Source organism: Aspergillus ibericus, assembly GCF_003184845.1.
Source record: "Aspergillus ibericus CBS 121593 unplaced genomic scaffold BO80scaffold_19, whole genome shotgun sequence".
Lineage (NCBI taxonomy): Eukaryota > Fungi > Ascomycota > Eurotiomycetes > Eurotiales > Aspergillaceae > Aspergillus > Aspergillus ibericus.
Genome location: NW_020292117.1, coordinates 139,633 through 165,818, shown reverse-complemented (window position 1 = coordinate 165,818; position 26,186 = coordinate 139,633). Strand labels below are relative to the sequence as shown.

The window sequence follows — 26,186 nt, the reverse complement described above, 5'->3', positions numbered from 1 at the left end:
GCCCAACAGGGGGAAGTGAGCTCCATCAGCGCCGAAGATGTCAGCCCGCAATCAGCGGCGGGGGATCATCATTCCCCCGACCTCCGGCTCTTCTTGTTTCTCTTTCCTCTCCCCCTCTTCTACCTCCACGACGCCCCGCTAGCATCTGCTACCATGTGTGGGATTTTCTTCTCTCTAAGCGCTTCACGAGCTGTGCTTCCGAACGAGGAAACTTCTCGCTTATTGCGGCAACGAGGCCCGGACAACTACCATGTTCATAATGTTGAACGAAAGGTGACCAATGCACGGTCTAGCAATGAGGAGCCCATTGCTATTCACCTAACCTTTGTTTCCACAGTCCTGTCGATGAGGGGTGATGTCCTTGTTCCTCAGCCGCTAGTGGATCCTGCAACCCAGTCCGTGTTATGCTTCAATGGAGACGCCTGGAAGATAGCAGGTGAACCGATCCAGGGCAACGATGCGGAGCTGATCTTCAAGCTGTTACTGCAGGCTGTAAACCCCAATTCGAATACAAGTTTGTCAGCGGACACTTGTACGAATGCTGTCCAGGGTGTCCTGGACGTTATCAGTAGCATATCCGGCCCCTTTGCCTTTGTGTTCTATGATGCGGTCAATTCGAAGCTTTTCTTCACCAGGGACTCTCTTGGAAGACGCTCTCTACTCCAAGGTGTCGATGAGGCCGGGACTCTCAAGATATGCAGTCTCTGCGATGGCACGTCTTCTACCCACTTCAGTGAGGTCGAGACCGATGGAGTATATATGGTTGACTTAGAAAATGCTATTTTCCAGGACGACTCGGCTTCGACCAGTGCCGGCACTCCCTCGTTTACTCCGAATTGCATACAAACACTATTCTGGGATCAGAAACGATCGGATTCTTCTCTTCTCCTTGTACGCAAGCCGCCCTCAACTTTTTTTTAACTCAAGCTCACAAGCAGCCTAGAAAACCCCGATCCTCCCCATGAATAGGTCTACACCAGAAGGTGCACCTCCTTCGCTGAATATCGAAACCGTTGCCGTCAAAGACCTCGAACAGAAGCTGCGTCAATCATTGGCACTACGTATCCAGAACGTGCGCGAGCCACCCACTACATCTTCGGGGAGCAATGTGAAAGTTGCTGTACTGTTTTCAGGAGGTCTTGATTGCACCTTACTTGCTAGGCTCTCCCATGAGATCCTCCCAGAGAGTGAGGTCATCGACTTACTCAACGTTGCGTTCGAAAACCCGCGTGTTGCGGCCGCCGCGGCAAGTAAAGGAGAGACAGCTGTTTCCGTGTATGAGAACTGCCCCGATCGTGTCACCGGCCGGGCAGCGTTTGCCGAATTGCAACGAGTATGTCCCGGTCGCAACTGGCGGTTCGTTGCAATAGATATTCCATACGTGGAAACTGTTGCGCATCGCGATACTGTCAAACGGTTGATGCGACCCCACAATACGGAGATGGATTTATCCATTGCCTGCGCACTATATTTCGCTTCTCGTGGACAAGGTCTGGCGTATGACAGTCGACAGGGCGCCCAGCCCGCACAATATACGACCTCTGCCCGTGTACTCCTGTCTGGCCTTGGTGCCGATGAGTTGTTTGCAGGATACTCAAGGCATGGGATAGCATTCTCTCGAAATGGATTCGCGGGCCTCATTGACGAAATCAATCTCGATGTCAGTCGCCTTGGCAAGCGCAACCTCGGTCGTGACAACCGCGTCATTGCACACTGGGGCCGCGAAGCAAGGTTTCCCTTCCTGGACGAAGAGTTCGTATCCTGGGTGGTGCAGCTCCCTGTCTGGGAGAAGTGTGGTTTTGGGACCCCTTCGCCGGCAGAAGACTCACCAGAGGCAGGGCTTGAGTCGGAGAAGAAGGCCCTCCGTCTAGTTGCTCTGAGGCTCGGCATGACGAACGTGGCTCGGGAAAAGAAGCGCGCAATCCAGTTCGGATCCCGAACGGCCAAGATGGAGAAAAGCAAAGTAAAAGGGACCGACGCACTCACCTGAATAGACATTTTTTCAACCCAATTCCCCCACCCCCAGTTCGTCTTTTGACGCACAAGAATATCCCCTACCACCACCAGCGATGATGACAACTCTGGATCAGATACTTCTGAGACCGCCTCTTCGATCTAGCCTCCATTCACCACTCTTCCACTTGACCCTCAGACAGACATGACACACTCTGTACTCCTCATAACACACTCATCGCCACATCTGTTCTTATCCCTGTGGGATTGCAACCGCCTTTCCATTACCCTAGGAACTCCCTGCGCCGTGAACGGAGCGGGATTCCAGGCCATGGTGGAACAGGACCGGTACTTCCCCCGCGCAAGTTGGCATTTCGACGAAAGCCTAATGAGTGTGTTGGATGTGGAATGTCATCCTGTTGGTAGGTTGGGCGTGAGGGTATGGATGGTCCGAGCAGAGAAGGGGTTGTTGTCGGTGAAGTACGTAGAAAGGCAAGTCTGAGCTGAGTCTTATAGACATACATGTGCCGATGCATATACATTCAAGGCATGGGTTGATTACAGTCGCGGGCTTGATCAGTGGCCTTGTCTACGATGGTATATAGATGCTAGACTCGAAATTACAACATCTATCAATGCGTGCGACTACTTGTTTTACATACTTTGCGGCTACTAAGAGACTTCTTCGAGAGTGAAACATCAAGTCAATGTGTACAGAGGCGATTGAATTTAATGATATCATAGTCACAGTCTGGTGCGCAAGCGCGGTAATAACAACACTCGGATCAGTCAAGTACACGAAGTAGATTATTAATGGCCACGAGTCAATCCCGGTAGCTGGGAGACATCAGAACCGGCCTGAGCAGAATGCAGAATAACCATCAAACAAGCCCTCAGCATGAACTGGGGAAGAATAGATCGCAGCAGCAGATGCAGGCAAGCTGATCCACTGGTAAGTACAATGAATGGGCTCGGTAGCAGCCGAGCGAAGAGAAAGGAAACTTTTCAGCTGTCGGAAGCATCAGCTACCACTCTGGAGAGCATGACGCTTCCGACAGCTATTGACGAGAGGCTCAACGCCCCCGTCCACAGGACCCGCTAGAGATGGAATAGCACAATGAGCACAATACAGAAACCAGAATCGCATATCCAACCCAAGAAAAAGAAAACCCAAGAACTTTTATATCAATTCGAGCCCTTCTCGGCCACGCTTCGCCAGTATTCCTCGCGCTGCTGGGACTCTTCCAGCAACTTCTCGAGCTCCTCAATACGGCGCTCCATCTCGCCTTGACGCTCGAGCTTGCGAGCGCGAGACTTACGAGCAGCCTCGGTATTGCGAGCCCGTTTCATTGCAGCGGGGTCCGCAGAATCGAACTTGATGGGCGGCAACGGCTTTCGCTGACGAGCATTGACACCTGCCACCGTAGAATGCTTAACACCTTGGCGGGACGGGGCAGGGGACATGGTCGGCGCTGGAGACGCGCTGGCACGGATCACAGGAGACGGAGGTGGCCCGGTCGCCTTGGGCTGCTGAAGCTGTGCAGCGAGTTCAAGAGTGGCCGAATCCAAATCCAGGGAGAATCCATCTTGCGGGAAGAGAGACTCCCACTCCTCGGGTGCTGCATTCAGATCCATCTCAGTGTTGATCATGGGAGATGTGTTCTGACTGAAGTAACCAGGCGTATCCAATGGAGGAGTGCTGAGGTCAGTGAAAGTAGCTGATGGAGGAGCCGAGGCATCGATGAACAGATCCCTGGGAGACACGGTTCCTGGTGGAGCGACGTCCCCCATCTGGCTAAAGAACGAGTTCTGTGGCGAAAGCATATTGGACTCTGGGGAGCTGAAATCGTCCCCAAAGCGGTTGGACTGAAGATCAAAAAGTTCGGGAAAATCTGAGGCTGCATTAGCACTGGTAATCCAAGCCAGCACTTCCATATTAATCGGCTTACCTTGGGCAATGTTCGGAGTAGACATGATGCGGCGACGTTTCAAGTATAAAGCGTATTTATTTTTCAAATGTTGATTGTGCTGATTCACGGAAGCAGAGTAGTTTACCGTCCTGTCGTTGAATAAAGGGACGGGTGGACGGTCGGAGGGTGCAGGGTTGTTGACTGCGGGACTAAAATTGGAGACAGCAGACGTTGCGTACCGACGCGCGAACTGCTTTCGCAGAGAGTTATTTGACCAAGAGGATGTTGACAATGGATACCCGGTAGATTGTGACGCTAATCTGGCCGAAAAAGGAACCTGCGCAGGCGAGCCTGAGAGCTGCTGATGCAAAACTGAGGGTTGTCGTCTAACAGGATGTCCTGGCTGGACTAGAGTAGGCTGATAAGCCGATGATCTAGGGGCGGTGTTGAGATGTGCTGGAGCACACGAGTCCCTGGGTTGCGGCTGGGGACACGGGGGTGGAAAGAGCACAAAGTCCTCGGGCAAATGACTGGGGTTGCTGTTGTTGTTGTTGTCGCGTGTGTTGGGATTCACTGGAGCCGAAGGCTGCTGGGGCGGGGGCGTGGGGAGCCATGTTTGCTGGGGATAATCCGTGGTGAACGACGTAAAGTCGAACGGGAGAATGCTGTGGGAGGAAGAACTTGAGCTACGCAAAGCGATGCTGAAGTTCAGAGGTCCTGGGACAGGAGACTCTGAAGGGGGGGAGGAGAGATTGGGAAAAGACGAGGTCCGAAGAGGATCTATGATGTCTGTCTCGTACGAGAAAGACGTAGCTGGTGCGGGGGGTGCGTTTAGCAGGCCATTTTGGAAGGCACACGGAGAATGAGACGCTGTATAGATATGATGCTGTATGGTGACGGGTGGAATAAACAATAGGGATGGATGTGAAGAGGAGGAAAGGATGAAGAGGAAGAAAGGAAAAAGGAGGGAGGAAAAGGGAAGCGCCAGGCAGCGACGGGAAGCCAGGCACTTCTTAACTGTGTGTGTGCGGGCTTCGCCGGATCCCACAGCCAATCACCGGCCCCTCGACCCCCGCCCAGCGCCCTAGCCCCATCAGGCATGGTCTATCTGACGCGGTCAGCAGGTGTGAGTCATAGGGCCGGTCGGTCTGGTGATTGGCTGTCCGGCTCAGCAAGTGGAGCCCGCAGGAGCCCCAGGCATTCCCGTGCCTGGAGCAGGCAAGTCTCAGACTCTTCCGTCGTACCAGGCAGGTACGTGGGCTACCCTCCATCCAGCCCGCGATAGGGATGTCACTCGCAGGTCACTGGTCCAGTGTCTTGACTTTGGATTCCTGGACTGGACACAGTCTGCCTCGGAACTCCACCGCCCAAAGGAAGTCACGAAGGCCGCGCGACGCTCTCGATGATGAAACCGGTTCGCACCCGTGCCGCCGACCGGACCCATTGACCAACCAGGGCCCCTCATCGCAGGCTCACAGGCTCACAGCCCGTCGGGGTCTGCATTGGTGCAGCGCCCGGGGTTGCCTTTGGGGGCTGAGCCTGAGCCTCATGTCTCACCGTCTACGAATGGGACAGTCCTTTGCGCATGGCTTTTGTCCCGTGCGACTTGTCAGTCTTTGTGCTGTCCGAAGCAGGTTCTAACTCCTATGAACTACTGGCCAGCCTTTGCACAGAAAAAGACCCCGACCGGAAGCCAGCCGGGATTAATCAGCCGGGCGGTCGGAGAAGCCTTTCCCAATTCTCTCCCCGCTCTGCCTGCCAGCCCCTCGCCAAAGTCGCTCGAAGGGCGTGGAATTCCACTTGGGTCAAACTCTATCAAGACACCGGGACGTTCCGGCCTTCATCTGACCATGAATGGTTTAATTACCACGCGTTAGCGGCTTGGGACCCTATAAAAAATTTGCTGGCGTCAAGAAGCTAGATTGAGGGGGCATCAAAAGCAGGGAAATCTCCCTCTGTCGGGCTGATTATCTCCGGGGATGTACTTCGTATCTTCCGAGCGGAGATTCAAGTCAGGAGGAAACGAGGATTAGTAATGGACGGGACCAACCGGCCCATGTGAAACTTTAAAGTCAATTGCAAGAATCATCACTCTGGCTTTTCCACCCTGAGGTCGGATTCCTGTTTAGGGTCTAGAGAGGCATGGATGGTACGGTGGACGCAGCAGATAGGCAACAACTCCGATCATCTCAGAGCCTAGAATGCCCATACCAGGCCCACCCCAGTTGACCAGAAGGAATCACTATCTTCAGCTACCATACCTATGTGGTTAGTAGGCATGTAGGATGTCCAGTCCCTTACCGGTGCAACCTGCTGGAGTGGAGATGCCAATCAGCGTGCATACATCTGCCGCGCCTCCGTATGCAGACCAGGTATCTATCACAATTCCCAAATTCCCAACCCCAGGCAGCCGTCGATGACGACGTCTGCTCAGTTCTGCCTCGGGTCGATGATGCATGATCAGCACTAGGTGGTATTGAGAAAAATCCGTCGTCTCGACCAAGCTTTTCCGTGCCTACCTGCCTGCGGATTTGAGTCCTTCGTACTGCAGGATACACCGCCGCAGTACAACTAGTCCCTTCCGTTTGAGCTAGGAAATCCATGCGTGTAGGCAATTTACTCCGTAACGGCGCAGTGATAGTCGGAATCCCTTTACATGCCCCCTTGAACTTCTTCCTCCCTGAAATTGATGTTCTGGCGCTAGATGGACAGCGTCAGGGTTGCGTGGGTACTGGGTAAATGCCCGGTGTGGACTCGATATCCACAGGCCACGAGGATCTTCTGCCTACCATCTACGGAGTAGTAAATATAGCAATAGTACCAAATTGGTGCAGTCCCTTTCGGGGTTCCGCACAGGATGCGGAATCCGTTGGACACTCGGGTGGAAGCCAGAATAGGACGCATGGCAACTGCGCAGTGCCTCTTATCAGTGGAGTTTACATATATGTTGAGTTTCGAGAGGGGTACCAGCCAGAACATGACACCACTGCAACCAATGATTATTTTCAACTCAACCGAGCAATACTACTACGTATACCAGACATGACACTTGTCTTTATGTTCTGCCATTCAACCAATGATATTATTACCCTCTGTACGGAGTAGTATTCTTTAGTCCAATCAGGCCGACCACCACACATCACTCCGTCATTCTCTTGCACACACACCCATACCAAATCACCAACGAATACTCCCAATCCCCAAGTGGCTATCCTAACCTAAGAGATCTATACACCCAACCAACCAACCAATAACACCCGCACCCATAAACAAGCTCTACCAGGCACCCATATATACAACCCATCACAACCAGCCAAGTAAGCCACAACTTAGTACTCCTAATTACCTATCTACCTACATATATCTATCTGCCTACCAGGCAACCAAATCAATTCCGTCTCGCCAAGAGAACCTTCGTGTCCTACTAGGCATACATTATACACGCACGTCCAAACTGACCAAGCCCATCATCGAGGTAGGGAACCCGAACACCAGGCACCAGCAAACCCAGAACCTAAATACATGCATTCGACTCCCTCTCACGAACCAAAACCCGGTAGGCAACATCCTTACCCCAAACCAACCTATATCCTAAATCTGGATCTCGTCAGAGACACCTTGCACCCCTTGCACCCCTTGCACACCTTGCACACCTTGCACACATTGCACACATTATATTGCAAAAGACATCATCTCACATGAGAAGGTGTGTCGTCTGCCCACATGCAACATATGTCCGCATGCAAAGCAATCCGCTATGTATGGTCTAGATACGTAAATATGTCAAGTAATCAGAGATAGTTGGCTGCCCAGTGTACACCTTACAAAATCTATCCCATGCTACCAGACATAACCACCAATGTTGTTCTTGACGAGAATCGGTTCCCCCTTCATTGTGCATGTCATTGGCATTGTCTGGATGGCATTTGACTACCCTTCTTACGGTTCTTACTGCGACGAATTATATAAAACGGATCGCTAGTCCAATCAAGACACATATATATATATTCCATTCCTTTGTCCACGTAATCTAATTGCCAACAAACATGAATCTATGGAGCAATCGGGAATGACTATGGTGCTCAACTTACAGGCAAATTGCCACGTTGGATATCCTTCTACTCGCGGCTAGTATTGGGGGCCAAAAAATAACCGTAGGCAATGCAACTGAGGGGTTACAGTGCAAGGCACACTGCTAAAAAGCAAAAAGAGAATTGAGCTCCGATAGGGGGAATCGAACCCCCGGCTGCCGTGTGAGAGACGGCGATGTTAGCCACTACACCATATCGGATGGTTGTTGAAGATAGCCTCCCGTTATGCGCTTATAAGCGACTTCACGCCACAACAACTCAATGCAAGGTCCCTGCATCCGTACCTTAAAGCTTACACTGAAGAATCTCCACCCGGTAGACCAAGTGGACCTCCAGGTCAGACATACTATAGTGCGAGTACGATCACGAACCAGTGGGATGCGCTACGACCAAGTCACCTGAAACAGGCCAAAAAAGGTACTAACAATGCGTGGATTCTATTAATTATTACCTCATGATGCTGTGCCATGTATACACGGCGCTATCAGCACGCTGTCACACCATGTAGCCACGGTAGTTGACGGTTCGGGGCAATTTGTATGGAGGGAGGTTCCAACGATCAGACATCGGCCCCGCGCCCATCCAACTGGCAAAAAGCACCCTTCCTCCCAATAGGGGTATCAAGACAAAATGCATCGAACGGCAACATGAGAATATCACAGAAACAAACGAACAATAAACAGCGACAAGTGGTATCAATCTAGTTTGGACGGCGCACAACATGAACACACAAGGCCAGTTGGGTATCCTTGCGGAACGCATATCATAACGAATGGAACGCAGCACCAGACGCGCCATAGACATCAGGGCTCGGAAATGACCGCCAAAGCAGCAGAGGGTATCATTGACACTCAATCTGGTCGATCTTGCTTGGCACAAGAAAACCAAAACGGTGGCAGTGGAGACATCAATTAAGCGCAAAAATAACAATCATGGGGTTTGTTTCCTGGATATATTTTTTCTTTTCCAATTTTTCCATTTTTTAAAACGACTGATCATCGAGGTGTTGAAGGGTTAGGATACGAATACCGTCGGTCCCACCATTTCTCGTACTCCACATCTCTGCGGGAAGCGCTTCATGCGGCAGCCTGGACAGGAGTGGAAGTCGAGGCGACGTTGACGGGCTTGGACTCCTCCTCCGCAGCCTCAGCGGGCTGAGCGGCCTCCTCGGCGGGCGACTCGGGGACGGTGGCCTCCTTGGGAGCCTCAGCCTTGGCCTCGGCCTCGGTATCCTTGACCTCCGGCTTCACGGCCTTGCTGGGCTTGCGGAAGATACCACCGAGCTTGTTGCCCTTGGGCTTGGGCTCGCCATCGGCACCCTCGTTGTCAGAGTCACCCTTCTTCTTGCCGAAGTTGCCGAAGAAAGAGGTGCGGCGCTTGTCCTTGGGAGTCTCCGCAACAGGGGACTGAGCGGGAGTGGCGTCCTTGGCAGCCTCAGCCTCAGCGGGAGCGGTCACGCTCTCGGGCTCGATGGGCTTGACAGCAGCCTCCTCAACGGGGTTGTCCAACTGAGGGGCAGTGCTAGCAACAGGGGTCTCAGCGGGAGCAGTGGCCTCCTTCTCCGACTTCTCGTGAGAGGGGCTGGTAACCTTCTGGAAAAAGTTGCCGAAGAGAGATGCGCGCTTGGACTTGTGCTCAGCCTTCTTCTCTTCCTTGTCTTCCTTCTTCTCCTCCTTTTCTTCCTTCTTGTCGCTAGCCTCAGCAGGGACGGCGGCGGCGGCTATGATGATATTAGCATCGAATACATCCCAGTGATTCAGAGTGACGTACGCTCAGCGCTCTCGGCAGCGGCAGAAGCCTCGGCGGGGGCCTCAGCGGCAGCCTCAGCGGGCTTGGCCTCCTCGGCCTTGTCTTCCTTGTCCTCAGCGGGAGCAGCCTCCTCCTTAGCCTCCTCCTTCTTGCCGAGCAGGGTTCCGAAGATGCTGGCCCTCTTGCGAGACTGAGAGCGGCTCTTGGAAGTAGCCTTCTCCTCCTTCTTGTCCTCGGCGGGGGCAGCCTCCTCCTTGGGCTCAGCCTTCTTAGCGGGCTCAGCGGCAGCGGGGCCTGCTGATGGTTAGCCTTGGATTCTGCTTGTTTATACATAAATGCGACTTACTCAGCTTCTCAAGCTCAGCCTTGTAACCCTCGCTGGAGGTGACGGCCTCCTTCTCAGCCTTAGCCTCAGCAGACTTGGCCTCGAGGGCGGCGATCCAGCTGTCACGCTCGGTAGCGTTAGCGGCCTGGAAGGTGTGCTTCTGGCCGTTAACCTTGAAGTGCAGCTCAACGGAGCCCTCCTTAGCAATGTCGGAAACCTCAGCCTGTCCATCGTGTCAGTAACTGGCGCATCGCAATCCGTGGCTTCAGGTACTGACCAGGTTGAAGATACCGGTGGGAGTGGCCTTGTCTTCGGCGCGCTTGGTGAAGAACAGAAGGCCCTTGCCGGTCTGGCTAGCCCAGGCGGCAATGGGGTTGGCGACGGCAGCCTTCTCATTCTGGTGGAAGGCAGAGAGCTGCTTAGCCTCGACGGCATCATCGCTGAAGTAGAAGAAGCGCTTGGCAAAACGAAGTCCCCTGTTGTGTCACACATGATTAGTCACTGCATGTCGTATTTGCTGTCGCGACAAGTGGCGCCTTACTTGACGAGACCGGGGGCCTTGTAACCCAGAACGCCCTCCGATGCGGGGGTCACCTCCTCCTGCTTAGCCTCCTCCTTAGGCTCCTCGGCGGGGGCATCGGCCTTGGACTCCTCAGCGGCGGCGGGAGCAGCCTCAGTGGTCTCAGCGGGAGTCTCCTGGGGGGCCTCAACGGCAGCCGTCTCGGTGGCCGGGGTCTCGGTGGCAGCGGGCGCTTCAGTAACAGGAGCCACGGCGGGGGCGGCCGCGGGAGTCTCCTCGACGGGCTTGGGGGCTTCAGACATGGTGTCGGATGATGATTAGGCGGGTAATTATAATCAGTAGAGATGGATTAAATGAGAGCTAGGGAAGCTGGCGAAGCTCCGGAAATAAAGGCGCAGGTCGAGTAGGGTATCTCTTAAGGGGTATCTCAACAGAAGGAAACAAAAGCTCTCTCAGCGCAAAGCTAGAAGAGCTCGGGTATCACAATGAAGGGGAAAAGTTGGGTGGGAAAGAAACGAACCCGGACGGTCAGTCACGATTAGAATGAATATGGGAAGAGAGAAGAAAAGAGCAGAAGAGGAAGAGGAAGGAAGCGACAAGAAAAGAGGGGAGAAAAAGAAGGAGAAGGGGCGAAAGGAGGGCCACGGCGAGGGCGAAAATGAAAGGGTGTGGGCGACCAGGCCTGGTCATTGGCGCATCGTCCCAAACAGGCAGGGAGCTGCAGGGCGGCACTAGAGCCTAGACTGAAAGAGGGTGGGCCTGATGCTGGGATGGCTGCTCCCGCGCTAATCTGCCCTGGGTTTAGCGGGGCTTGGGTGGGTGGGCGGGTGGTGTGTGTGTCTGTTTCTTTTTTTTCTCTTTTTTCCATTTTCTTTTAGTTCTTTTACCTAAGAATCAGGGGTTGCCCCATTACATTGATTGACCCATCCTCATCAGACCACAATCACCACCACACCATGGACCACCACCACGGTCGCCTTTACACCGAATTTGCATTGTTTTTATTGCGAAATGTACGGATGTGATGATCCTGCAGATACCTGCTGGAAGTCGTCTCCGAAGAGGTCAGCTATGGCAGGGAATCCCGGAGTAACTCCGTCACCATGATAGCCGTTCGAAAGGTGTCCATAGATGGGGAAGAGGACCGGTTCTTGGGTCCAAACTATAAATCAGGCCGCCGGCAGGTAATCCTCTAGACGAAAAATTTTCTGGACGATGGCTCCTGCGTCGCGCGAGCTGGCCATCGCCCAATAATAGGTAATAACTCCTCACCCTTGGCCCCTATGAAGTCAAAGGGCGGTTGAAACCATGGTGAATCGTTCCCCAAGACAGTCACTCCTGGGAGAAGCTCTCCTGGTGACAGGTCAGCTCTCCATCCTGAGTAGCTGGTTACCCGCCGTGCAGATATAACGGCTCCAGCTGGACTTCACCCGCTGCTGACATGATCACTTCATCACGGGGGTTCCCACAACAATGAGGAATCATATCATACAGATGAAAAAAAGAAAGTAAGAATTATATGTAAAATCTGAACGACGTTGTTAGACCACTTTTGAAGAAGCGATGTTTGCTCGTATCACCTGGTCACCGTGTTTGTGGGACCCAGCCACCCATCCGGTTCTGATCCATGGTCTCCTATTCAGATCATCCTGGTGGGTTTAGCTTGAAGCTGGGCCGTTACACAACCATGGTTGAGTCAGTTCTGTTCCAATATCCAGCCAAGTGGCATCTTCAGCGCTCTCCTATGTGCTATCCTTCACCTTCATGCCATGGTAGGGAGGAGTAAGACACGCGGGCATGGCTGCTGTATCAAATCCATCGCAAATATTCTTGTTTCACATATACAGCGCGAGAGCAGGACCTTTCCTGCCCAACTGATCCACAAGATCTCGAGGCTTCTCGATTAGTTCCGACTATGGCATGTTAGTCAGGTGTTAAGCGCCGGGCTATGGAGGGCCACTACTGCTGGGATTCCGTGTTTTAGTCTAGTCGAGGTATCTCGCCCATAGGGAGCAATTAATTAGACGCTCGGTTACCGACCAGTCGTCTTTTCGGTTAACGATGTGCAGGATCTGTCGAGAGAAATCAATTATCGTCGTCATCCTTCCCGATGGCGAACCTGTTTCTCATGGATAGAGAAAGAGGCACTTATCCCAGCGGCAATCATGGGAAATCCCCATCCATGCGACTGGCAGCCCCTCGTGACAGCCCGGCATTGTTGCGAATTCGGGGGCCAACCAGGGGCCGGCCACACCCTCCATCTCAGCCTGCCTTGCCTTATCCGTGGGATCTGGCGGCCAGTAGCAGTTGGCTCGCGTGACAATACCTTGATGATGTCTTCAATTCGACACCTTCATAGGTCCCCTTCCTTAGTTCCTAGCGGTGGCTTTGCGACCCATCGCAGCGCATCTCCCCGACGCCGATGTTTTTCAAAGGTTATGGAATAAGCATCATTTTCGAGTAGATAGACTACGGAGGGCAAGCGAAAATTAAAAAAGAAAAGCTCGAAAAATTCCACACCAACCCGACAAGGTCCATCAGTTCATTCGTTCGTACTTCTTACTTACCTTAGCAGGGGTTACTAATGACTGGATAGCGCCATTGGCGGGCGGACGAGCGCCCCACACCCACCAACACTATCATCATCCCCTGTCTCAAGTTCACCTCACTGACTGGTTCTGAAGGTCTGAACGGTGTGCAAAATGCAAATAACCACCTCCTATCTGTCTTCTCCTAGATAACCACCCTAGGATCAAACGCCTAGTTCTACCTCAAAATCAAGCATGAAGCAACCCCTCCCTCCCCTCCTCCACCTAACCTAGGTGAACCCCCTCGTACCTTGGACCTACGCACCTAAAACCATACCCAATGAATCATGCGTACCTCGCGACTCCGAAACCACAGCACGCAGTGATCCCTACCACGGAACCAGCACCAATCTCTCCCTCCCTCCATAACATCATATGTCAAAACACCGTCACCATCAGCGTTAGCACACATCGCCAACCAGCGATCGTTTTCCGCGGCATGGCTACTATCTATTCATTTCCGTCCCATCAAATCGCGATGATCTCTCGCCTATCATATCATACCCGAAATAAGAAATCCAGTCAACGCCCGTGACTCGGGCAGAGACGACTAAGAAATCAACTTTCCACTGGCCTTCCCGTCCAACGGACCATTCCAAGCAGCGGTAGGTCTCTGCGGCGGTAAGAAGTGGACCTGGCCCGGGTCTAAGTACTTACTAGCACCACCCCCTTTTCGCCGTTTCGACAATCATCCAACGACTGCTTGTCCCGGTCATCGTGAACCAATCAGACCACCGTCGATCTGATGATCAGGCTTGGCCCGTGTTGCAATCATGCCTGTCCAGTGTGCTCCTTAGAGTTGGGTTTCTTCCCCTCAGGAAGAATCTACCGTGTAATGACGGGGAAGGGGAGGGGAAGGCAATCAACTTGACCCGATTCCCTACGTTCCATCATCCCATCCCCGTGATATCATGCATATCCTCCATTCAGACTACCCAGATCAAAAGTACGAAGTACCTACATACATACACACGTACATACTAGTTAAGCAAGCAAACACCCGAAGCACACAAATCCCGCCCCCATACTCCGTCCTCCCGTACATACATACATACGGAGTACATATTCCCGTCGATGATTGCGCCATCTTGCATCTCGCCCACCCGAAAGTAATCCAACCCAACCCAACCCAACCCCGAGAATTCCGGCCCCCAAACCTACCACACATCCGTCTATCGGCTATTCGCCTATTAGAGGATAGGGGACCCGGGAAGGAATTTCCTGAAGAATGAGGAGTACAGAATACCTAGGTACTTTCATATGAGGGATGTTCATGCGACTGCGGTGTCATAGAATAACACAGTAGAAGCTATTCACCATACCATAAACTTCGTACTGTATACAGAAGAGGACACAGATATTCTATAGATCAGACTTCAACCCTTATCTCGATAGATAACGATGGAGAATGTGATCTGAGAATTTACACAGTAGGTAGGTAGGTACTCTACTCCCGTACGAAGTACTTATCCGCTGCATGACCTCCCTCAGCACTAACCCATACCCGCTCAACCACATGACTCGATGCATCCTACCTACTCTTAGTTAGCAACTGCCATGCGATAACGTGACCCCTCACCACCACCACAACCACCCCTCATCCACACACTCACACCCACTACCTCATCCCCGGATAATTAAGTACAGTACACCATACAAAATACCAAACTGATTTTTCATCCTACCCACTTAACTCTTCATGACGAACCGACAATAGGTACCCGATAAGCGATACCACCCGGGAAGGTAGAGGAGGGGCAAGCAAAGCCGGTCGGGTGACATGATCCGGCCTGTCACGCCATTATTCGATCGATCATTGTGAGCACCGAGTTCTAGGGGATCCTTTTCGATTGGTGGGCCGGGGATCGTTTCCATCCATTGAGGGAGGGGATTTGGTGTTACTTCAAGTAACGACCTAAGTATTATCTAGTACTAGTACTATGTAGGTGGGAGTGGCGGAGGAGGAGGTTGTCTGACCCGAGTACGAGGGCTAAGGCTTAGGCTACCGGAGGCTATGTTATGCTAGTGGTTCGGGTCATTCTCGTTCTCATTCTCATGCTCATTCCTTTGGCGGTCATGCGCGGATGTGTCGGTTGGGATGACTCTTTTCGTTTGTTGAGCTGGTGGTTGCGTGAGCGCTTACTTTTCTGGTACAAGGCTTAGTTTCAGATATTGGTGGGAAGCACTACGTTCTGTGCTCGTGTATGTAATCAAGTGTGAATATTGGTAGCTCCATATTAGGTCATTACTATGCACTAAATTTCACAAGATGCGATGCAAACATATACTGATTCCGATTACATGACGCATAATTATGTCAGGCGGCTGTCGTAAGAACATATCTAAGGAAGTCAGTACCGATCAGTTTCAGTCATAGGTGCTACTTACGAAGTAATACTGTCCATCCGCTCCGTCGTCAGTTTGAGACTGACTGTCAGCAGCTCTTGCGCAATCTCTGGCTCCCGCTGGCGCAATGTCTGCCATTTCTCAGCCGTCAGGCACCAGCTCACGCAGTCCTGTTCGGCTTTGACGGTTGCGGTCCGTCGCGTCTCGCTGAAGAATGGTAACTCGCCGCAGGGTCGTCCGGCCACGATGATTTCAGAGTAGCGCCCCTGGGGCAGCTCATATTCCGCGCGTAGCATTCCCGACTCCAGCAGGTAGAAGCCCTTGGGGACGTCGCCTTCGTGGAACAGCACGGTGCCGGCCGCGTAGCTTTCGCGGACGAAATGCCTACATGCCTTGAACCAGAAGTCTTCGTTGCGAGAAGTCAGGCCCTGGAAGGTCTGTAGGAGAAGCGGAAGGGGTTGTCGCATTGCCGACCATGCAGCCGGCTGAACGACCGCCATTTCGTTCTCGTGGAGAGTCGTTCTAGCGGCTTGCTGCAAGTATCGCTGACGGGGTGAACTCACCACCGCGTCGCTAAGATGAGACTGACCCTGCGACGTAGGAACTTCGAGGAAGGCCGACGATTTGTTCTTCCCATTCAACAAGGCTTCCCGGTGGCTATAGAAGACCTTCAGGTAGTCATTCTCACAGAACTCAAGCGCTGAGTTCAGATCTTCAAATATCTCGACGTCGTTCACAGGCTCGAAAAGGCCCACATTCTGGAGGCTTCTGCCGACGTCTCCTTCCACATCGAGGCCTGAGATAGTCATCTGCACATTTCGTTTCCTGAGAATACGGTTGATGCGAGTAAACGCTTCTGCTGCAGAGAAGTCGATACCATAAACACGGGAGAAGTCCAGAATCAAAAATCTGATAGGGCGCTTGTTAAACGCTTCCTCTTCGATGAGGCCCCGCATGGTATTCTCCACGCTCACGATGGTCCCGAAGAACAGATATCCACCAAGCTTGATGATGAGTGTCTGGTGTCCTGCTTCCTTCAGAAACCGTTGCTGAATAGGCGGGCGTCTGACGGTCGAGCCGGTGATTTTGCCCGAGAAGGTGGCACGAATGGCGGATTTGCGCGAAGTCTGAACCACGAAACTTAGACATGCGAGGATGATACCAACGAAGATACCGACAACGAAGTCCCAAGCACCCATAGTAGCGACAATGATGAAAACCTGCAAGGTCAGCTGACATGCACATTAGAGTATGAGAATCAGGCTCACCGTTAGGTACTCGTGCCGATGCAATTTGCCCCAAGTGTCGACCAAGGCCTCTTGCATCAGCTCGATGCCAAGCAGAAATATGAGGGCTCCAACCACCATGACTGGGATAAATCCAACAATGACCGGGCCAACTACAAGAATTCCTGCGGTAGCAGCTGCAAGCATGACCCCTGCCAATCTCGAATTGCCACCACTGTCGATGAACAGCAGGCTGTTCGTATATACGAGGTAATTCTGATACATGTCAGCACTTCAGGCTTGAATGGGGGCAGAACATAGCTACCTGGATACTCCCGGCAAAGCCAGACAGGGCATTGGTAACACCATGAGCAATAAGTTCACGGTCAACATTGAGGTTGTCTTCACCGGTCGAGATGCCCAATGCTGGGACATTGATGGGAACGTGAAGTACTCCAAAGAAGGTGAGTGCAAACATTGCTGGGACTGTGTCAAGGAATGCAGACCAATCGACAGCCGAGAAATCTGAGACTGTCAGTGAGGCATGCCCGGAATAGTGCGCGGTTATCACTCACCATAGAGGGTATAGAAGTGGTACCATGGGTTTGACGAAGAAGGAGCATCAAAGACCCATCCTCTGCTGCGCAAAGAATCCATAGATACCGCGGCGCTGAATTTTACAATATAGAATACAACTGCCACCACGATGAAATATCCACCAACCAAGAAGTTGGAACGCAAGAAACGCTTCAAAACAAGAAGACCAACCGCAAGCAACAAAGGCACGGTCCATAGGAATACCGTGTCCAGCTGCATAAGCTTTTCCAGCGTCTTCAAACTGAACTCGAACGAACCCGGTAGTCGAGCGGACACTTCAACACCCGTAAGGAGCAGAAAGAAGCCCACGCCACCGATGCATCCAATCAGAATGTGCCGAGGAAAGAACCCGATCAGCGCACCGAGTTTACAAGTTCCCATCAAGAAGAACACCAAGCCGGTGAGGACTGAGCTGACCGAGAAGGACAGAATCGTCGTTGCCAGGACAGCTTGTGGGTTGTCCTGGCCAACCCGATTTAGGATCGTGAAGGCCATCTGGTGAAAGAATGGAACAACCTCGATCATTTCACTCCCAATCCCTCCCTTGAAAATGGAGCCTCCACAAGAGAAGACGAGCTGTGAGATAACTGTGCTGACATAGAACATAGAGATTCCGTCGGAGCCGAGATCAGAAAAGACTGGCTCACTCAGTGGGAAAAGGATCATTCCGTACGAAAGGGCGTCAAGGATATTGAGCAAAAGGCCGAGAAATACCGGCGGCAGAAGGGTAAGCGGATAGACAATCCCTTCTCGCCAGACGGTCTGTCCGTCCCACGACTTCGGATTCGCTAGCACTCGGACTCCCATCTTGAGTTTATAAAGAGCGCTAGGAACGATGTCCGTCTCATTCTTCCTTGCATGGCCCTGATTCTCAATGTCACCAATCGCTCCATAGCCCTGAAAGGGTCCCGCTTGTGTCGCCTTGGGCAACAGTGATGCCTGTTCGGTAGCCGGCGCTCCCCCGGTTGCAACAATCACAGAATGATGGTCAGACGCTTCACTTTCGCTCAACTCATCCCAGTCGGAAGTTCTGTTTCGGTGGTCTTGATCAGTTTCGGGGGCGTCGGGGCTACGGATCAGCTGTGTCAGCACCGACGAACCGGTGGTGATGATTGAGGAAGGACCCGGCTCCTGGTTTGTTCTCCCCGGTACTGCGAAGCTTAGAGCCGGGGACGACGGGCGATTTGGGCTCTGCGAGGGTTGGAAAATATCCAAGGACGGGGGAAGAGTGCTCGATTCATGAGACAAGGCGAAGGAAGCTAGTTCGGCTGTTTGCTCCCTAAGACCATGGGATGAATAATGTGCCGGATCTGGATTGCAGAGTCAGAAAAGGTCACCAAGCAATTGTAAGAGAAGCAAACGAAAGACAAAGCCGTAGCTCCGTACCCGCTGGACTATGGAATGACCGGTGATAAAAGGACCGGCTTGGAGTTCGAAAGCTGGTGCCGCCAGACACCATTGACTCCAGGCCCGATGATCGCGGCGGGCTGCCATTGTTGGCATGCTCGACAGGAATCTCTGTCCCGTCCGGGTCTACCTCGTCTTCCAGAGGAGAGCGATGCGGGGACAACCCGGATATGCGAAAGTCACCGCTGTCGCGGGAGCGAATGACACCCATCGTGAACCGCAAACGGAAGGTAGACCGTTGTGAGGAATCGCCTCACACAAACACTCTGCGCGTGTCGGTCGCAGAATTCCACCGAAAAAGAGGAGATCAAGGCCGTCGGCCGTAAGGCTCGTGACTGTTTGGCGACAAGAAAAGGGAGAGGAGGGGAGATGATATCAAATGACGCAAGAATTTGATATATGCAGAGCTCGTTGGCATTGCTTCGCGATTGGAGGACAGGGAGAGGGGTAGAGAATAAATTGTGAAGCCAGGAAGGAGGAGAAGGACCGAAGTCCGACGATGGAGGCCAGAAGGGTCCGGAAGGGACTCAATGAGGCCCAGACATGGGCTCGCAGGTCGTTATCGGACCTGGCGGGCGGAAGTGACTAAAAAAGCCTTATCACGGACGGGCACGGCGCGACTGTCACCGGCCCACCATTCTGATGGGGCCGATCTCAACCGGAGGACCTTCGAGGCCTTGGGCGGTCACTAGCTGGGCGACAGGAAAGTAACCCTGGGTTAGTCCGGTCTTCTAAGGACGCTGAGAGGGGAATTGTTGTAAGTGTCACCATTGACTGCAGGCAAGGACGAAGGAGCTCGGGCGCATGAGGCCGATGATAGGCTCAGAAGCATCGCACTAGTTATTCATGCTCGTTAGGTAAGCACCCGGCCGCCGTCAACGGTGCTGCAGCTGCGAGAACTGATTGGTGATGTTCGAATTACTCTACGCAATTTGATAATTCTTTAGTAATGATAGATCATAGCGCTCGCTAGTACGTACGCAGGAGGGGAGTACGCATGCAGCTAACTGCTGGGGCTACGAGAGATGGTGGAATCAGGCGACCGCTACTGTGCTCATTCTCAGGCATCAATAATCCATGGGTATCATAAGACATAACTTGCATGATCTGAAACTCCTCCCCTCTTTCACCCCAGACGCTCCAAAAACCCCTGGGCAATTAATCGTTCAACGTCCCCTTGCCGCACGTAGAGTTGACTGTTCTTCGTCAAATTGATCACCCTGTGAGATGTCAGCATTCCGGCCCGCCGATCAACCACAAGCGCGAGGGGCGCCATAAATGCCTCACATACCCATATTCGGTCTGAATCTCCCCCGCATCCTTCAAGACCCTCACGTCTATGAATAGATCCTTCGGGGGTTCCAGGTTCCCCGTAAGATCAATATCCGTCCACTGCCCCTTGTACGCCGCAAGCAGGTCACTATACTGGCGGAAATACTCTTCCTCCTCGGGACTTAACGAACTGTGGTTCCCACTGGCAGAGCCCATCGCTGCATGTCCCCCCGTCCCCTGGCCTGATGTGCCTACTGCCCCTTCCTCTGCTGTTGGCAGCTGCTGTTCGAGCAAATCCACACCCTTCCAACAAAGCTCCTCGAGCTTCTCAGCGCGGACGCGGTGGTATGCGAGGAGACACCGCTTGTTGCGGCGCATGCAGAGGTGGTCGACGAGGAGTGCACAGGCAATGGCTGGTTCTTGGGAGGGATTGAAACTGCCTTCGAATGGACTGAGGAGGTGTGCGACGTCACGATCGAGGTCGCGTACTTCGCGAGCTACGGCACGGACTAGTTCGGTTTGGTAGGGAGGGAGATGGGTGAGGGCTTGAGTGCGTTTGGCATGTTGGACCTGTTGGTAAAGTTTGTTGGCAAGAGGTATCTATTGAGAATAGTTTGAGAAGTACGTACGAGTTTATTTCCATGTTCGCCGTACATGACGGAGGTGACTATCCGCCTCGGATGTAGATGACCCTAGAAGCGTTTGTGACTGTAGTAGAATGTGATGGAGACTGCCTAGACGCGATTAGTGTGCTAGGCCGATTAGATAGGATTTGATTGATATCAAGATGAGATCCAGGTTCAACTAAGGTCAAAGATAAGTCTTGCCAGGGAAGCGTCGCGCGGATCGCTTGGCCGCGCCCGATCGAAGATCTACACGTGACGTCCGGATCGCGTGCCTGCCAAGCCTCCTGTCGGGGTGCGATGGTGAACCCAAACTAGACTTCAGCCAAGTGCTACAGCCGCTCGTCATGCAGTGACTGTTCTGCTCCTTCGAAACTATGACAGTTTCAGGAAGGAGTATGTCTTGATCAAAGCTATATCGTGGGCTGAGGTTGGGCCTGAGGCCGCAAACTCGGCTGGGTTTCAGTCCCATCCCATCCTGAACTATCCTTGAGATAGGCATCTATCGCAAGACTTCGCCCGATAATCCAGCCAAGGAGATGGCTTCCGCTTCCCCAGAACCGACAAGAGCAAGCCAGACATCGCCACAAATCGAACGGGCACCGCATCAGCTTGCATTTGCCGAAGAAGCCAATGCTGCAGTACCGGCATTTCTCACCGAGGCTAATTATGCAGCGTCGATTAAGGGGGACTCGGCGCAACGTAGTTCGATGTTGCTTATTTCAACATGCTGTATCACGATGGACAATGAAAGATTGCAAAAGTTAAGGTAGGATAGCGCCTGATAGATTGTGATTATAGGTTATATCACCTAAATCACTCGACGACTCCCCAAAACAACAGAGTAGCGGGTGAAGCTGATAAAGCGAGATCAGAGAGGGCTATCAGCCAAGAAGTCAGGTGTACGGCCAGTCTGATCCCTTATCGGAGTCCTTCGACCTATCCTTTCCAGGTGAGTCGTTGTAGAGTTCTGTACCCAACAACTCCCTGGAGAGAGACGAAGAAAAGAAACACACAGCCGTGTTGGATCAAAACCGGCAAATCGCGCGAGGAGGAGTTCATGGACGAACTGCCAACAATGCCCAGCAATGTCCTTTGCTCGCTGGGCAATATCTGAACAATATAACATCATGTCACAGCCGATACGTCAGGCGAGGGCATCGATTCCCCAAGCTGGACGCGCTGGAAAAACGGGTCGAAAAGTTACTGGGAAAGATACGTAACAGACCGCAAATGCGACTGCCAACCTGAGCGCGTATCCATTCAAGGTCCCAACAATCATGAAGGCAAAATAAAACCTGATCCTCTTGCGATGCCGAGACAAGGACTCTCATGAGCATCGTGACTGACTAAGCTCCAGTGTTAGAACATATCCGCGTCGTGGTCGCGATCTGTGCATAAATGAAGATTGGCAGGTTGGAAAAGGTTTCGAGAAGATATGGGAGGATACAGGCGTATTGGATCCCCGCTTGACCCAGAGGAAAGGCGCAAAGGATACTTTTGGTGGACGATCTGAGGGAGAGAGCCTTCCGGCGCCTTTGCCAAATGGTAACCGCGGGTGCCGTCTTCAGTTGAAGGAGAAAACTTCCTCATTCACCTTGGCCTTCTTTGCTTAAATTGACTCTCCCATGTCGTTTGACTCGATGATTAGATCTACCTACATACCCACACTCATTTCTTGCTTAATGACTCATAGACTGCTGGATCATCCACTCGTTGCCTCTCTTATTTCATTGCGTAGTATCTACACCTGACGAAGAACATCATGACTGCAACTAGTCTTCAGATGACAGCCGTATTCTAGTCCCTAATGCGACTTGATAGCTCGAGACAACAACTGCCCAAGTTACCGGCCGCGAATCATTAGACCTATTTGCCAAAGCCATATTTCTATGCAAAATCACATCTCGATTCTATGTCAGACAACGTCCCCTAAAGCACCCACATAGTCCTCAGTTCGGAATACAACTCCACACCACATGCCATTCCAACTGTCCAGTTCAACCCGTTAGCACTTAGCCAGACTTCACCTGGATATCATCCAGACATCCGAGTTCACAAATGCATTATCAAGTTCCCAGAACCACCCTTCCACACCCCACATCAAACACCATTCTTCCATCCATACGCCTGCCTCTCATAGTTTTTGACTCCCATAGACCACACCCCCAAACCCAGCCCCATCCCAACCACCCAATAAAAAACCCACAGAGTGTATACATCCCAACTTAAACCGAGTCACGTAAGCAAAGAACAATTAAAACTACACACACGGAGATCATACCCCTCCCCCATGCATCGTTTCAAGAAATTTCGATAACCAAAATAGTGTCAAGATCATTTCACTTCAGTCAGAATAAACGATTTTTCCCTCTTTTTTTTTTTTTTTTTGTTTTTGGTGTATAGAGGAATAGCAACGGGTTGTATGGGAAAAGGAGGCTATATTTAAGAGAAGGTTAGTGTCACGGGCTTTGTGACCTGGGTGGGCTGGGATTGGGAGTGGGTATGCATGATAGGTTGGAGTGGAGGTGGAATGGAATGATAATGTTTAGGGTTTCGAGTAGATGGGATTATGGGAAACTGGGTGGGGATTGTATATGCACTGAGGGGCAGTAGATTGTAGAGGAGGAAGAAGGAGGGAGGAGGGAGGAGGAGGCCTGTGAGTTGTGTTATGCAGTGGCTTCTGAGTGAAGGGGCGGAGAAGAATTGGTGGGTATTCACTGCCTATAGTATCATTATCATGGTAGTAACACAATAACATCAAGGTAAATAGCTCTGCCATGAAATCCAACTCAATGAACCTAGAACACGCAGCTACCGAAAGCACATGGTAAAAGAGAAAAATAAATTGACTGTGATGGTATCCTCCTGTGATCATGCAATGTCCAAATGATCTAATGCATCAAAGCCGTAACTACCATGAGAGAATCACAATAGTTCCAACAGAACTGCCACCCACAAAACAAAAGGCCATATCCATACCATAACCGTCCGTGTCATGCCATAACCCAAAGTCCCGAAAGAAGATCCCAGTCAACAGACAAGATGGGGTGGAATCAAGACTAGGGTAAATAATAAATAAAGCGCCAGGTCACCTTTTAGAGTGACAACCCCATGCCTTGGAAACTCCGTCCTGAGAAATTGCAAATAAACAAGTGTCCACCTCAAGAACTAATATTAGATAGCAAGTACACCCTAGAGGGGCTTTCATCACCGTCGTCACTATTTTCAATTAATCCCTAGTATGCTGTGCCCTGATTGATCCAGGTGTCAAACTCGCCATTGGGACCATCCAGAGTTGGATCGGTCTCCAGAGAGTGCAACCCAGGTGGATAGGTTCCCGCCGGATATTGAACTGAATTAGGGGCCAGCGACGATGTGGCAGGGGGGTAGCAGTTGGTCGGCGACTCTTGCCACAGGTAGTGTGAGCCGCCAAACAGCTGACTCGGGCTTTGGAGCTCGGTCTGCAGTGTCAACAGTTGGGGGTCCAGCTGTCCATCACTCGGCATGGAGGTGGACGGCTGAAGAAGATCATGATGCGAAGCACCAGGAAGGGCGGCCAACGGTGTAGACGATGTAGCATATTGGATTCCATGCAGGCTAGATTTCTTGAACCGGACATCTTCCACGTGTGGCATGAGGGCCGCATGGATCGTCTGTTGTAGGTAATGTGACGGTTCGGAGGAAGGTATCATGCCAGGGTGCGATCGTCCATGGTTGGCTGCATGCCAGGCGGATGAAGTGAGATAGCCATCTGAAGGCAAAAGGCCATGGTCGGCAAAGTCGAAAGGTGTTATTTCGCGGCTCTCCCAGCCACTGCTGCCGACTTCCGACGAGCTCATGGCACGGGTTTGGAGCAAAGCAGGACTGGAGCCAGGCGTGTTGGCTAATGGACGTTCATCTTCGCTCCCAGGTCGCTTCTTCTTGTCTTTCGATGGTGAGAATTTGTACCCGGGGTGCGCCTTCAGGTGGTTGCTCTTCTCGATACTGGCCAGAAGCTCGTATTTCTCGCGAATTTCCCGGGGTTCCATCCGCCAGCTGTTACCCGCTGCTTCGGACACCACTTGATGGTTGTTCTGTCCAAACAAATGCTTGATCCGGGCCGCGTATGCCGATCGATAGAGCATGAATGAGTTCATCGGCCTGGCGACCTTTCCATTCTTCTCGAGCACAGCCTTGTGTCGCTCTTCCATGGGCCGATTTACCAAAGATTCCATGTCTCCAATCGGGATATGGGTAAGATGCTTTGTGATCTCGCTCAGAGGGCCATTGAGTTGGATCTTCGTTTCCTTCTTGTTCTTTCTGCGACGCACTCTCGGTGACCGGGCAACCCTTGCTCTTGTCACCTGCTTATGGGTCGGAGGAGAGCTCCAGCGTGACACTGAGTCTGCTACCAGAGCCTCATCTGCAGCTGGAGGTGGCGTGTTAACCTGAAGGCCATTGGGTGCCATCTGAGTTGCAATCAGTCAAACATCTTTCCCTGCGGACCTGCGATATGACTAGCTAGACTTACCGGGTTCTGCATCGACAAAGTTCGAGGATATTCACCGGAAGACACATACTGTGATGAGGAAGAAATGTAGTCCTGGAGTACGATTAGTCTCGAGCGGATGGGGGTACATGCGGTGCTAAGTGCTTGCCTGGGAGTGTGATCTGTGTTCGTATGTCACCTCACCAGGTGCATGGTGGTTTCCATGTAACGCAGAAGCTGCATAGGCGTCATGGTGACCGTAGACTGACTGGAGCATGCCACAGGCGTTCCGATGAGCGTCGGAGGTGGGATCGCCGTCAGTCGACTGGGGTGGGGAAGGTGGCGGTCCGCGAATGAACCTCGCCGTCGCAGCGGTGGTCATGTTGCCGGATTCAAGGAAGAGTAGCAAAGAAAGGATGCAGAGAGGTAGCAGAAAGTAGCGAAAGGTAGCGTAGCAGAGGAAGAGGGGGGTACAAGAGATCTCTTCTCCCCGGAAGCGAAAGACTGGAGGTCAAGGAATGCGACAGGAAGTTGGTGGTGGGTCGGGCAGAACTAGGCGAACAAGGAGCCCAGAGGAGCGCAAAGAGCTGCTGAAGAGTCGCACACCGCAGGGAGGGAGCTCATTTGAGGGCTCTCGGCAGGGTTACAGTCCAACAGGGATCTCAACCAGCCAGACGTCAGAGATGAGGGGAGCTGGAATGGAAGAAGGGGCCAGCAAGGCAGGCGAGGCGGGCAAAACAGGCGGGCAGCCAATTGAGCAATCTCAATGAACAGGGGAGCAGATGCGACGGCGGAAACAACCGTCAAAGGGTGACAATGAAGGGCAGCACGGGAGAAGCAGGTTGAGAGGGCGGGGGACACGAAGCAAACGCTACAGGCGAGGATCTGGGGAAATCAGGAAGAAAATGGGTAGGCCAAAGAGGGGAGGTGGAGGGTGAAAGTGGAGGTGGAGCTTGAAGGAAGTGGAGGGAGATGGAGGAAGAGGAGGAGGAGGAGCAGTTCGCCCTGAGCAAGAATCCAAGAGGTTGAACTTGAAGACGGATGGTTCAGAGTGAATGGGAAAAAGGAAGGACAAGGAAACCGGTGCAGATTTGGGGCGGATATCAAG

General features: G+C 52.3%; 7 protein-coding genes and 1 non-coding gene across 8 annotated transcripts; 2 read left to right on the top strand and 6 right to left on the bottom strand.

The window, feature by feature from the left end:
* Positions 1–153: 153 nt before the first annotated feature.
* BO80DRAFT_355244 (asparagine synthetase domain-containing protein) lies at positions 154–1,990 on the top strand (the record flags this gene model as incomplete). The annotated part of the gene is made up of 2 exons (XM_025715744.1): positions 154–891; positions 944–1,990. 2 exons carry the CDS (start codon positions 154–156, stop codon positions 1,988–1,990), a joined length of 1,785 nt encoding a protein of 594 aa, XP_025575365.1.
* A 1,148-nt stretch (positions 1,991–3,138) lies between these two features.
* On the bottom strand, positions 3,139–3,927 carry cpcA (amino acid starvation-responsive transcription factor GCN4; the record flags this gene model as incomplete). The annotated part of the gene is made up of 2 exons (XM_025721460.1): positions 3,139–3,845; positions 3,903–3,927. 2 exons carry the CDS (start codon positions 3,925–3,927, stop codon positions 3,139–3,141), a joined length of 732 nt encoding a protein of 243 aa, XP_025575364.1.
* Positions 3,928–8,082: 4,155 nt separating this feature from the next.
* BO80DRAFT_t146 lies at positions 8,083–8,154 on the bottom strand. The gene has a single exon. It is a non-coding gene; the product is annotated as a tRNA-Glu (tRNA).
* A 404-nt stretch (positions 8,155–8,558) lies between these two features.
* Positions 8,559–11,155, bottom strand: BO80DRAFT_425018 (uncharacterized protein). The gene is made up of 5 exons (XM_025719417.1): positions 10,570–11,155; positions 10,306–10,504; positions 10,050–10,251; positions 9,725–9,997; positions 8,559–9,674 (listed from the first exon to the last, which is right to left on the bottom strand). Exons 1-5 carry the CDS (start codon positions 10,848–10,850, stop codon positions 9,031–9,033), a joined length of 1,599 nt encoding a protein of 532 aa, XP_025575363.1. The 5' UTR covers positions 10,851–11,155; the 3' UTR covers positions 8,559–9,030.
* A 4,298-nt stretch (positions 11,156–15,453) lies between these two features.
* BO80DRAFT_455152 (sulfate transporter family protein) lies at positions 15,454–18,923 on the bottom strand (the record flags this gene model as incomplete). Its single annotated transcript, XM_025722095.1, has 6 exons — positions 15,454–15,478; positions 15,525–16,702; positions 16,751–16,984; positions 17,034–17,233; positions 17,284–18,615; positions 18,692–18,923. The coding sequence occupies 6 exons, from the start codon at positions 18,921–18,923 to the stop codon at positions 15,454–15,456; spliced, it is 3,201 nt and encodes a 1,066-aa protein (XP_025575362.1).
* Positions 18,924–19,819: 896 nt separating this feature from the next.
* BO80DRAFT_381694 (DNA replication protein PSF1) lies at positions 19,820–20,783 on the bottom strand. Its single transcript, XM_025716855.1, has 3 exons — positions 20,614–20,783; positions 20,004–20,554; positions 19,820–19,932 (listed from the first exon to the last, which is right to left on the bottom strand). Exons 1-3 carry the CDS (start codon positions 20,638–20,640, stop codon positions 19,839–19,841), a joined length of 672 nt encoding a protein of 223 aa, XP_025575361.1. The 5' UTR covers positions 20,641–20,783; the 3' UTR covers positions 19,820–19,838.
* A 175-nt stretch (positions 20,784–20,958) lies between these two features.
* On the top strand, positions 20,959–21,830 carry BO80DRAFT_502029 (uncharacterized protein; the record flags this gene model as incomplete). Its single annotated transcript, XM_025724304.1, has 3 exons — positions 20,959–21,376; positions 21,409–21,559; positions 21,747–21,830. The coding sequence occupies exons 1-3, from the start codon at positions 21,147–21,149 to the stop codon at positions 21,828–21,830; spliced, it is 465 nt and encodes a 154-aa protein (XP_025575360.1). The 5' UTR covers positions 20,959–21,146.
* A 1,559-nt stretch (positions 21,831–23,389) lies between these two features.
* On the bottom strand, positions 23,390–25,460 carry BO80DRAFT_493543 (HMG-box domain-containing protein; the record flags this gene model as incomplete). The annotated part of the gene is made up of 3 exons (XM_025723826.1): positions 23,390–25,058; positions 25,121–25,192; positions 25,248–25,460. The coding sequence occupies 3 exons, from the start codon at positions 25,458–25,460 to the stop codon at positions 23,847–23,849; spliced, it is 1,497 nt and encodes a 498-aa protein (XP_025575359.1). The 3' UTR covers positions 23,390–23,846.
* Between the last annotated feature and the right edge of the window lie 726 nt (positions 25,461–26,186).